Consider the following 13,961-nt stretch of genomic DNA (forward strand, 5'->3'; position numbering starts at 1 on the left):
GCGGGAACGCTTACAGCGGCAAAACTCACAATGGGCTTAAGGCAAAGGATTGTGAGTGCGCATGTACGAACGCGCTACGGCGCCCGCTGGCTGGCCCACCACTCCACACTCCAGTCCGCTCGCAGGGCCGGGAGGTGCTGTGACCACGACCGAGACCTCCGCGCGAATCGGTGTAAACAGAATTTTTAAAAGTGAAATGGAATTGAGTGAGTGACACAAGTGAACGAAATTACAAACAAAACAAAACTCTCTATTAAACTGTGCTCAGTGAAGTTCAATTCTCTAACGAAAACATATAGGTACTTTTAAATTAAACTTGTGTTAACTTTTGGAGAGGTATTTTTGTAAGATTGCATCTGGTATAGTTTAACTTTCTTCGCGATTGATGCGGATTACTTGATATTTAGTTTTGGTATTTACGTAAGCAGTGGGACTCCGAATTATTATTTGATAGGCGTTAAAAAAATTGTAATTAATCAGATTGAAAAATTTTTACAATACAAATAAACAGACAGTCAGGAGTTAGTTTGAAATTAACCTCAATCGTAATATTTAGAATGTATTCAAATAATAGTTACAAGATAAACGTAAAACGAAAACTATTATTTCTTTTAATTTAAAACTAATAAACCAACGTCCTTTCTAAAAATAACAAAATACCGTTATAATTATACATATTTAATTACTATAATATTTTCTAAAAAAATCTATAATTTTATTTAAACATTCAAAAAGAAAATTATATATAGATATTTCTTGTCATTTCAAGAACTTTTGACTCATCTTTTTAATATCAAATCGAATGCAAGCTACCGACGGTACTGCACATAACACCCAGAAGTAATAAAATTACAGTTTTTATATAATGAAATACGTGTAATACATATACAATTAAATTGCTCAAGTTTGCAAATAAGCTAATAAAAACAGCTTATTATCAGCTATACAATCGTATTCAATAATAAACCTTATTCATTACAGTATTTTTATCATCATATTTAATAAGCAAAGTAAAAGCTAAAATCAGACGGTTTCATATAAATTATCTCTTTAATGTAAATCGCTATGAATACATGACTTGATAAAAGATTTTATTCGTTATTCAGATGTATAAAATAATTTTATTAAGAAGACAGTACACTCGTATTTATATTCATCAAATTATTTGATTGGACTTGCTTTATATTGCGTATACAGTAATCAAATTAAAGCAATGCTGAAGTAGGTATTTTTAAATGTAATCAAATTTTTTTATTCAACATTGAAGTATTACAATTACTTATTGATTGTCAAATGAAATACTACCACCGGTTCTGAAAAGAAAACCTGATTTAGAAGAACCGGTGAAGAATAGCAGCGATTGCTTTGTCAATGATTATTTACATATATACAGTATAAATGCCAATGATCAATCGTTTTGTTCCAGTGTGCTATCAACCATGAACCCACTAATTGTAACACTCTTATGATTTTTTTATTTTACATTGTTATTTTTCGTAAATCAATCAAATGTAAGCTAAAGTTAGGGAACGTAATTCCTATCGAGTGGCACCGTCACCTATAAACGATTAAACTAAAGTGTTCGACGTCATCGTGGCAGGGCTTCGTGTAAACCCGTCTGTGTAGGTACCACCCACTCAACATAATGTCTACCGACAAACAGCAGTACTCAGTAATGTTGTCCAATTCGAATGGTGAGTGAGCCGGTACAAAGACAGGCACAAGAGACATAACGTCTTAGTTATCAAGATGTGAGATTATTATTCATTATTATATCATAGAAAAATAACCGACCAGATTTCGTCTTAATATTATATGTACATTTTATGATTATATTCTTTATTCAGTATAACATATAATATAATTAGCGAATACCGTTATAGTTAGTTAGTTACACAATTTTAGAATACTGATCATTACATAGTATAAAACAATGTCGCTTACCGCGGGCTGTCCATATGTACGCTTAGATCTTTCAAATTACGCAACGGATTTTGATGCGGTTTTAATAGACAAAGTGATTCGAGAGGCAGGTTTTTGTATGTAATACATGGACAATATGCTAAAGAGACACTGATAATTTTAATGTTTTTCATGTGATGTCGTAGTTATCATCAGTATTGCAAAGCCTTGTCGCTACTATTTTATAATTGAGGTTGATTCGGTATAGCAATTATTAGCAAATACCGTGACAGTTAATTACAAAATACACAAAGTTACACTGTTTAGAACACTGTCATCATAAATAATAATAATAATAAATTAAAACCTTAAGGAAGTCCGTAATATGATACTCACTTGCCTTTTAATATTATCGTAACAAATTCTTTTGCATGTTCAATATTTTATATTACATTTTAACATGAAAATTATGTAGTTAACACAGCGAGGTTCTTGTGAGGCTGCCTAACACAGGCGATGCAACGTCGACTTGCCTATAACGTTGAACGTCAATTATAGCTCAACGGTGTACAATCAGCATACCTTGCATAATATTTTAAACTTAGTTTTATATTACTGCGATCGTAACTGGCGTTTAAATGACATGTTTTGTAAAGTTTTATAAATCACTTGTACCAAAATAACCTTAATTATGTGAATCGTAACAATTAAATAAGTTTATTTAATTGTTACGATTTTACATAATATGATTTTACTTTTAGTTAAAAGAACAAAATGTTACAACAATTAATAATTCGACTAAACTACATCAATATTAATTATCCATTTATTTTAAAACAAAGGTTAATTAGGCGCGTATCATGCACTGATCACGGGTTACTGTACAGTAATTATGATAATTAATCTTTTAATAAAGATATGCCTAGCGTTTACGAAATTAATCATCAAAATTACTAATTTTTAAACAAGTCAAACTCAAAATCTTTAATAATTATAGAAACTTCACAAGTGTAAAATTCACGTTCGCGGGGAAGCAAGTATTTACCGACTGTCAAAAATCTACCACCGGTTAGAAACAAGCGCCTGAGAGCAGAGAAAAACTTCGTGATTTATTTATTTAAAAAAAAAAAGAGTATTTATAATCCCCAAATTAAACAATAATTGTCTGTATAACTAATTCGACGTATTATAAGGCATAACTTCGGAATCGAAACGTCTGTTTATCAACTTGACCGAAACAATACAGCTCTTGAGCTCGAGCTCTTAGAAAAGTGAGACAACTGATCTTAATACGGCTCAGTTAGGATATTTTGATGACAGAAGTACTGCCAACAGAATAATTCTCAAAGTATGAATAAGTTTATTTGAGACACCAATATTTTACAATTGAAAAAAAAAACTAATAAAAAGAAAGTAAGTAGACTAAATCTAAACCAAAACAAATAACAACGTGTGCAATCATGTCATAACCATAAGGATAGCATTGCGTACCATTTATCTATCCAGTTGGATTCCAAAATCCATCTCTGATTTTCAATTGTAGCGTTTGTAGCTTTGACGGGCTACGAGAAAGTGAATACGTAAGATTAACAATCATGAAATGATAATATGTTTAATGTGCAAAGCTGTTAAAATCTTGGAATGCGAGTTTCATATATAAAATATATATACCCATAAATGTTTGTGATTACTTAAAAAGAATAGGAACAATCATATAAACGCGGGAGATAAAGATAAATTCGCAACAGTTTCCGGCCCTTAGAAGACATCTTTCCAGGGGCAGTGTACTGAGTGTACGTACACAATAAAATTACGCTAGCACTTTTACAAATATCGAGTATTACCATATACTGAGCCTTGTTACAATAAACAATTTTAATTCTTAAAATATAAGGGGAGATGAGAAAACAAATTGGAGCTATTGGTTGATATTCATGAAGAATTTATAAATTAACGTGTAGAAAAAATTTTATTGGTGAATTAATTGCTAGGTTTATCTCTAGGTAAGCTACTAGGACATCAGATTGTTGTTGTTACATAATTCTCAAGTACCACGTGTGCCATTACATTATATATAATAGACGATTATATAATATCCTTGAATTTAATGCAATGTTGGATGTTCGTACTAAAACAAAGCCTTTTAAAGTCACCTCACTTTGAATACAATTATGTACATACTTTAATTTTTTCATCACACGGTATTTTAAATTCTAATACAATAAAGATACACTCTTGCTCTGCATAATACAAAAGAAAACAAACAAACGGCCATAAAGGCGCTAAGTCTCGATATTTGCATTAAGCCCCTCAAGGCTTCCCGCTGTTTCCATCTAACCATGCGATCTTCCGCGTCGCCATAAAGGAATAAAATTACGTTCAGCACAAACAGCGAAGTATCGGACGACTGGGTGTGGTCTTTGCAATAAATTGCCTGATACCATCAATGAACTATAATTATGAGAAATGCCATTAATGGTGGTTCTGTAACAATCATCTTCTCGACTTTACTGAATGACATTTTTTTCATTGATTTCAATATAAAATAGTCAAACCATGAAATTGTGTATAAGTAACAACTAAGTAGTACAATAAAATAATATAATTATTATTCAAAAAATATAATCTCACATAAATCTCACCGATTATGAACTAAAAATGCTTTGCACTGCCTTTAACTAGGAATAGGCCAATAGTTAAATGTCAATAGCGTAATGTTTTGTGGGCCGCCTAGCGATGAATGAAGTCGCAGGTTCGATCCTGATCCGTGGACTATTGTCCCACCTCCTAGCAAAATCTTTAAGCTTATTTGGAGAGATAAAGAGGAATATTAGTATCATTACTCATATAAGTGACTGTTTGTTTTTAATGAGAAAATAAATATTCTTTAAACTTAACTTAAAAATGGACATTGCTTCTTTTTTACGATAAATAAACCGTAATACGGTTCGTGTTTCAATCGCGTTAAAAAATAGTATCGCGTGTCATCAAAATTAGAATTTGTCGTGTAAAATTATAGATTTTGTAACCGACACCATGCAAGATAATAAAATGTTTATTAATAAGAGAAACATTTTCAGTGTTTCGTTTAAAATCTGTATAATACGATAGAGAAATATTTTTATTTAGCAAAAAAATAATTGCGTACCATTTGAAATTATTACCGATATCAAAGGAATGAAATATTTGATGAATTTAGTTAAAACACAAACGTTTGTGGAAATCTACGAAGTTAGACGAGACAATGACAACGAAATTCATTTATGTATATAATATATAGTAGTATGTGCTTCTGTCTGCAGTATTGTAAAAAAAAAGATTAGAACATATAATATTAAAGTACGCAAGAGTTTCGTTATATAAATATTGATATTAATTAAAATGGGAATTACATTTAAATATCTTAAATTAATTCATTTTTTAAATATGAACATTTAATCGTAAGATTTTAATAAGGTTCAGTAATACAATGTACGATCGTTAAATCTAAACTGAAATGCTTTATAGCTCTTTCACAAAAGCTTCGAGCTTAAAGCAGCATAAATACTTTTACACCGCACGTGAAACATTGATGTAATAATACTCTGGGGGATGTTAGCCAAATGTTCTTCACGTCGGATAAAGAGTGTATTTTAATGTATCAGATTTATTTTCAGTCGAGCTGTATATGTGGAAAGAAAAATATATAACTCAATAAAAGCCACGTTAATAGCTTTTCAATCCTTTGGGACGTCATGTTATTTCGAGCACAAAACAAAGAATCAATAATATCGTTTTAAAACACTTTATGTATAGTTTTATATAATTATTTTCATACTAGATGTGCCTTGTACGCGTTTGAATTTAACAAAAAAATAATATTATTGTAGCCTAAGTTACTCCATATTATATCAGTTGCCAGTGAATGTCCCCGAAGACTGACATTCCCACAAAAATTGTAAAAAATGTAATTTTGGTATATGTACCGTGTATACTACATATGCATTCAGTAAAAAGGGCTATTTACTGTTATAAATAGACACTCCAATGTTATTATATGTATAGATAAATTATTCAATACGAAATGCAATATTCATTTATACGAAAGAAGTAATTGAGAATGCTCTTGAAATGAGCAGAGGTGAAGAACTGCGTACATTTGTGAATTCATTGATAATTAATACGATTACTTTTTGCAGTTAATCGCTGAATACATTTACGAAACTCTTATCGAATCTTTAAGTCTTATTTGGTAGATTTCGATGATGCTTATAATAAATGAGCGTTAGTTTTAATTAATATCTGAACGTATCTGAGAGCTTAAATTTAAGACTGAAATTTTTCATATGTATTAATAATTATGCAGATATTTTAAGATATATAAGGTAGCACTGTCCCATATATAACAACGGTCGCTACAAGAAATTATTTGTAAACTTTGTGATTTGTAAATATTTAAATATAAAATAAAATAAATGCGTCAATGTTGAATAAAATATTTTGCGTATTTCGATCTATTTTACACCGAATATAAAATAATATATATATAAATAAAGGGATTAGGCGTAATACTTTACGATTTCATACCTATCTCTTTTAAAGAGTATATAAAAGATTATCGAATTACATTGAAATATTTAAGTCGTGTTCATATATATAGAATATGACAGATCTTTAAGAAACCCAGTACATCTCCACATAAACAAGAAAATAGCAGTGAACTCTCATTGTCAAAGTATTTCGATCATTTAATTATTTTCGCTTCCCTGAATCTGTATTACTTTCACGAAGGCTTCCAATCACACGTACACACGTGACATAAACATATTTATTCGTTTGGAAGGCTGTACGTTGTATATGACTAATTATTATCTAGTGGTCGACTGCGGTATTCATTACAAACTCATTATGGATCTTATCTACAAATTGCTCGGACATTTTTCAAAGTAAATGCCTCTTATTGATTTTCCGACATGACTACCGGGACCATTAAGGAGTCAAATACCGTTAAACGTATAATTATTTATATTTCGTCGCATGTTTTATACTTTACATTTAAATTTATAATCGGATATACGGCGTGGAGATGGCCAATTGGTTAGAACACGTGAATCTTAACAGATGATTTCGGGTTCAAGTCCAGGCAAGCACCACTATATATATGAGCTTAATTTGTGTTTTGATTCATCTCGTGCTCGGCAGTGAAGGAAAACATCGTGAGGAAACCTGCATGTGTCTAATTTCATCGAAATTCTGCCACATGTGTCAACCAACCCGCATTGGAACAGCGTGGTGGAATATAGTCCAAGCCTTCTCCTTAATGAGAGAGAAGGCCTTAGCCTTGCTGTGGGAAATTTCCAGGCTGTAACTTTATAAACAGATATAACTAATGTGTATGTCTTGTGATGGTTCTAAAAATAGCTCAGACGATTGTGAAAACCTGCCTTAGATTCCAATTATCCGGTTGAATCGTTCTAGGATCTACGAAAATATACGATTTTTTCCGATTATCCCGAGACACATATAAACAAAATATACATATATAATACTAAACTTTATATAGAACTATGCAATATGTCATTTTATTATACATCGAGGCATATAACAAAAAAATAATTATTTATGTTGAATCATAGTAAGATAGTTATATGTCTCAAGTTAATAATTCAGTCACAAAAATCACATACTTAAAAAATCTATTATATATAACATATAAAATATAAATTATAAATAATGTAACAATGACCCCTAAGACCGTGAACTGAAAGAACTCAGTTGATAATAATAATCAATTCAGTATAAAAATATATAAATAATAAAGGCCACGAAGAAAAAAAAGATATGTAATTATATTATTATCTTTATGTATGTATTAATTACCTAAACAGAATAGAATATATAATATATAAATTTTCTTGGTGGTAGGGCTTTGTGCAAGCCCGTCTGGGTAGGTACCACCCACTCATCAGTTATTCTACCACCAAATAACAGTACTCAGTATTGTTGTGTTCCAGTTTGAAGGGTGAGTGAGCCAGTGTAACTGCAGGCACAAGGGACATAGCATCTTAGTTCCCAAGGTTGATGGCACATTGACGATGTAAGGAATAGTTAATATTTCTTACAGCGTCATTATCTATGGGTGATGGTGACCACTTACCATCAGGTGACCCATCTGCTCGTCCACCAACCTAAACCATAAAAAAAAATAAAAAAAAAGAATAAGTATTCTAGTGTTTTAGTATTAAAATATTCTTATTAATAAAGTTCCAATACGTATAAACAAACGTTATTTATTGTGGAATGGTCGAAATGTTTCGGGGAGATTGACGTGTCAACGCAACGCTTAAGCGAAGCCGTAGTCTCCTCAAACATCGTGTCGAATACTCCTCGATAAATCACGGTTCCGTGAAATCGGAACGTCATTTATATAAAACACATATAACAGTCAAATCAAAACATATCCCAGAGTCGAGATGGCCCAGTGCTTAGAACGCGTACATCTTAACCGATGATTGCGTGTTCAAACCCAGGCAAGCACCGCTGATTCATGTGCTTAATATGTCTTTATAATTCATCTCGTGCTCAGCGGTAAAGGAAAACATCGTGAGGAAACCTACATGTGACAAATTTCATAGAAATTCTGCCACATGTTCATTCCACCAACCCGCATTGGAACAGCGTGGTGGAATATGTTCCAAACCTTCTCCTCAAAGGGAGAGGAGGCCTTTAGCCCAGCAGTGGGAATTTACAGGCTGTTGTCGTATATCTCAGATTAGAAGAAGGATAAAAAGGTGATACTATATCAATCTTGAAGTATGTCCAGTATAAGCAAACGGTGCTCCAGTGCAGTGAAATATTTGTGTACAGTGTAATAAGAACACGATGTGATAGAACGTTCACGATGTGGGCGGCGGAGCTGAGCTGTTTCTTTATTTTATTCGGTGAGTACAAGTTTAATATATTTAAGTTATACAATAATAATATAGCCTTTTATTCGCATCTTAAAAACAGCACATCAAACTTAACCCTTAATCGGCAAGGAACAAAAACTAAATTAAAAAAAAAACAGTTTTTCAAAGCTTAAGTATATGTTCTTGGGTCATGATTCTGATGTTTACATTTGAAATTTGAAAGATATAGAGTAAAATAACTCTGTATTTATCCTTGATTGTTTTTGTATAAATAATATAACGTAAAGGTAGACATTTTAAATATTGGGGAAATTAGCTAGATTAGGAGAGTAGTAAAATAGTTCCTCGTGCCCGATGAAGGGTAAAACTAAAAAAGTATTACATAAAAATCTAAAAACTCGCAATTAATTGATAATATATAAATAAATAACAAATGTTGAATTAAATATTTTTCAACATTTCTTGTTTTTTCCGTCTAGATCCGTCTGCCAATCGGCAAAGGCCTCTTCCAACCTTTTCCATGCTGCTCGTTCCTGAGCCACTCTACTCGTCACTCCTGCCACTTGTTTGATCATCACCCCATCTTTTCTGAGGTCTACCTCTCGTTCGCTTACCTTCTCTAGAATACCAAACGGTTACTCTATTATTTCATTTATCTTGGCTCCTCAGTGTGTGCCATTTAAGTTATATATCGCTCATAAAAAATGAGAATGCCAATTAATCAGAATACGTTACTGTTTCGAATGGCGATAATTATAATAATTTAACTCGAGCACGGAGAGAGAAAACTATTGTGAGGAGGTGTTGGGTGAAATCTCTCACATGTTTCCAGGCATCGGAGCTTAAGCGAATAAGCTCCAAGTATTCTTCTTAAAGTGATAGGGGTCTAATTCCAGTAGTGAGAAATTACAAGATTTTATTTAAGAATGTGTGGATCTATACTCACAACCGACTTTTAAATCAGTTCTTCCTCTATGTCCGTATATATAATAATGAATTTGTAAGTTATTCTGTGTATTTTATTCGATATCAGTAGCGCGTTCTAATAAATATATATTTCAACGATAATCTTTTACAAGTAAAAGTAAAAATGCTTTAAAAAATATCGTAAAAAATACTACTTAAAATATTTATTCGATAAGTTTAAAAACAATATTTAAATACTTCACCTAATCAGTATTTATTTGAATACCACTCTAATTAAGCGAAGCTATTCGAAGTCGCTACAATAACATTTATTGGTATCGAAGTAACGTATAATTTACAATTATAGAGCCCCAGAATACAAGTAACCTTTTACTATTACACGATAAAGGCTTTTGTAAACGTTCTTGCGAAGGGGATAATAACGATTCTACCCTTAAAAGCCGGTCTTCAATGTAACCTAATAGTTGTTTAGAGAGCCATGTCCTTTCTGTTCCACTATCCGGTGTGTTCGACTGAAGCTGATAAACACAATCAATATGTTTTACAGATAAATAAAATTTTATTATATGATAATGTTCTTTGCTTATTATTTTAAATGTAACGATTAAAAAAAACAATTTAAATATCGAATTTATTTGATTGTCAATATTTAAACTCGTACATCATTACATTTTCTTATCATATATAAAATCAATAACATTAGATTCGATTTTTAAATTGATATCAATATACAAATTAATTCAAAATATCACATTGATGTAAGACCTCTTTGTTAACAACATTGCTATCCAATGAAAAAGATCCCTTGTAAGTCCTTTGCAAGTTCTAGACTATTTGTGTACAAAATTTCATTTAAATTGGGAGAGTAGTTTTGGGACGAAAGGAAGACAGACATAGTTACTTTTGCATTCATAATAATAGTATAAATTCTTTAAGCTATAATGATTGTTTATTGGGGCCAATATCCAACAATATCACTTTCCAATATATCACGGTCGTTTTCCGTTGTAAGATTCGAGTTTGTTCAAACAGAACAGCTCAACGGAAGTCCATTTTAGAGTCCGTGAAGAAATATTAAAAAAAAACACAGCAGTTAACGTTCTATGAGCAGAGTATAAAAAACAACGAACGTGACGGGAAACAAAGTACATTTTTATCGTCGCTAGGGATCGCGGTAATGGTCGGTGCTTCGGACGGACTCGGTCGACATCGGCCCGTTTAAAAAAATCAGCATTATTCAGAAAAAATGCTTATAACACATACGCGTAACGACTTGTTTATTCGTTTATTAAATTTGCCTCATGGTCCTTTTTCATTGCTACGGAATTAAAAAAGTAACGATTGATGTGTTCCTTGTAGCTGCGAGAATTTTTCCAAAAAGATACAAATAATATCCGGTTGTAATATTTGGTAAAAATAAAACAAAACATTATTTTAAAAACGTAAGAAACTAGATAGGTACTTCGACTTCACACGAACTTAAAAAAAAACATATATAGGTGTATATTAACTAAGGGTTTTTTTTTTTAATTTAAATAAGACAACTTTTTTTTTACATATGTCTTTGGTTATTTTCAGCGGCAACCACAGAGGGTTGCACTGAAAATAATCGTGAAGTATCACCATATACATCTGGCTAAGACTGAATCATTTGGATAATTACAAAAGTTTTTTTAATCTAATTTCCTTTTTAACTTATTTGTATTTGTTGTTCTCTTGACTTTATTTTTGTTTGTGAATTAAAGAGTATAAGTCAAAAATTTAATTCAGGTTCTTTTTTCTTGTTTATCGTCGTGTGCTAATTCAAATATTCTTTTATTTCTTTCTCCTTCAATTAGAGTCGCTCCACACATTCATGCCTTTCCATTCGTAGCCTAATCGCACATTGCGTTCATCATTTCATTTTCCTCGTTCGTTTATTCAGATATTTTGTAATATCTTTAAATTAGTCCTAATTGCAAATTGGATGTACCAACTTTCATTTATTGAAAATTCTTTGAATGGAAAATGTTATTACGGTGAATTTTCACGGTAACAGTAAAAGGAATACAGCTAACTAGCTTATATTTTTTTTAAATTTAAAACTGAAATATTATTAACTAGGTACTCATATTTTTACCAAATAAATATAATTATATATCTTGTTTTAATAATTTCATAGAGCTTTAAAACTTACATACGAAGTTTACGTATATTATAGCTTCGGAAGGTTCGCATGCAAAGTTCCCGGAGAGGAATTTCTCTTCTACAACGTTGATGAACGTGACTACATAAAAATCTACAGCATATAATCTTACTTTATATACTATATACACTCGCATACTGTAACATATCATAATTTGAAATGTTACATATCAATCGTATTGGAAATAAGGAAAACTCGCTTTGTATATTATGATAAAATTATCATAATTATACGAGATTAAATAGCTTGCCACTAATATAATTAAGCATATAATCGAGCATATATATTATGTAAATGTATCATATTGCAGGTTAAACGTTACCACATCTAAATTCGTAGACATATTCAAAATGACGTATGTCAAACAATAAAATTATCCTATTTTGAGTCTTGTAGACACTACACGAACAAAAAATTTCATTAAACTGTCGTACTTATATTTGGAGATACTTCTTTAATATAAGTTAGACACATTCAGGTTAGAAACTTTTTAGGGAATTGTAGGAATTAGCAGAGATGGCCCAATGGTTAGAACGCGTGCATCTTAACCGATGATTGCTGGTTCAAACCCAGGCAAATACCACTGAATATTCATGTGCTTAATTTGTGTTTATAATTCATCTTGTGTTTGGCGGTGAAGGAAAACATCGTGAGGAAACTTGCATGTGTCTAATTTCCTAAAAATTCTGCTACATGTATATTCCGCCAAAACGCATTGAAACAGCGTGGTGGAATATGTTCCAAAACTTCTCCTAGACGGAGAGGAGGTTTTAGCCCAGCAATGGGAAATTTACAGGCTGGTGTTATTGTTGTATTAGAAAACACTCAAAGGATCAAGGCATGTAATTTGTCTGATATTCCAAAAGAAATAAACATTGTAGTATAAATTTCAAAATGTTTTGTATCTTGAATTAAGAACACAAAAAGAACTGATGTATGATTATTGGATGTTTTTTTATGGTATAGGTTGGCGGACGAGCATATGGGCCACCTGGTGGCACTTACCATGTCTATGGGTGATGGAGACCAAGTGGTCACCATCACCCATAGACAATGACGCTGTAAGAAATATTAACTATTCTTTACATCATCAATATGCCACCAACCTTGGGAACTAAGATGTTATGTCCCTTGTGCCTGCAGTTACACTGGCTCACTCACCCTTCAAACCGGAACACAACAATACTGAGTACTGTTATTTGGCGAAAAAATAACTGATGGGTGGGAGGTACCTACCCAGACGGCCTAGCATCTAGTAAATGATGGTGATGAAAGAGATGATTAGTTCTCCCAAATTCGAAGATCAATACGGTAACCTTACTCAAAAGTAAAGGAATTATTCTATTTATTTAAATACTAGCTATACCCGCCCGCTTCGCTGGGCATTAGTCGCCGAAAAATAAATTTTTAATTTTGTACTTAATTACTGATCATCAACAATGTACAAATAATAAAGAAACAAATAAGAGATAAAAAACATGCGAGATCTAATCAAATTCTTAAAAAAAAAATTTAATATTCGTCATCTATTTCATCTTCTTCAATGGTGTTCTCGATAGGCTGCAGATTGGTCATATCACCCATCAACTCATACGATGTTCTATAGGTACGATGAAATTTTTAATTAAATTTCTATAGTCTGTAAAAGTTTGCTTCAAACCAACACGTCATTTTATCCGGTTCTATCGAATATCGATGTTATTACATTTACCACCTTGTCAATACTTGCGAACGTACGTCAAAGCATCCTGAGCGTATTCGTGCATATGGCTTGGACTTCCACTGTACGAAGATCTTTGTCTAATATCAGCAGCTACTTTATCATTCGAAATTGTATCTCGTAAATAAATGAACTCTCGCTCATAGTTTTGATTGTTTGTATCGAATGTAGTTTAATCGTTCGTTCTTGACCATAGCGTACATGTCAACAATGAATTGTTAAAACAATTGACGACACTTCAGAATATGGTTAGATTGATTATTATCTTTAATCATTCTATGATACGCAAAAAAAATCCATGCAACTAACTCTTCGATTTCACAGAGCCTGTCGTGAG

The 13,961-nt window shown here is 31.9% G+C and overlaps 1 protein-coding gene across 3 annotated transcripts in view; it reads left to right on the plus strand.

Moving 5' to 3' along the window:
* Positions 1-293: 293 nt before the first annotated feature.
* The window catches only part of LOC124534851 (hemicentin-2-like), a 57,710-nt gene continuing 44,042 nt past the window's right edge, over positions 294-13,961 (plus strand). Inside the window, exons 1-2 of one of the 3 annotated variants that reach the window (XM_047110879.1) lie at positions 294-336; positions 8,653-8,822. In XM_047110879.1, the coding sequence (XP_046966835.1) occupies positions 8,783-8,822 (40 nt within the window). In that variant the 5' untranslated portion in view covers positions 294-336; positions 8,653-8,782. Of the gene's footprint in view, positions 337-8,619; positions 8,823-13,961 lie in introns of all 3 variants that reach the window. The other 2 variants (XM_047110878.1, XM_047110877.1) reach the window with 2 other exon arrangements.

The sequence above is a fragment of the Vanessa cardui genome, chromosome 13 (genome assembly GCF_905220365.1).
Source record: "Vanessa cardui chromosome 13, ilVanCard2.1, whole genome shotgun sequence".
In the NCBI taxonomy this organism is placed as follows: domain Eukaryota; kingdom Metazoa; phylum Arthropoda; class Insecta; order Lepidoptera; family Nymphalidae; genus Vanessa; species Vanessa cardui.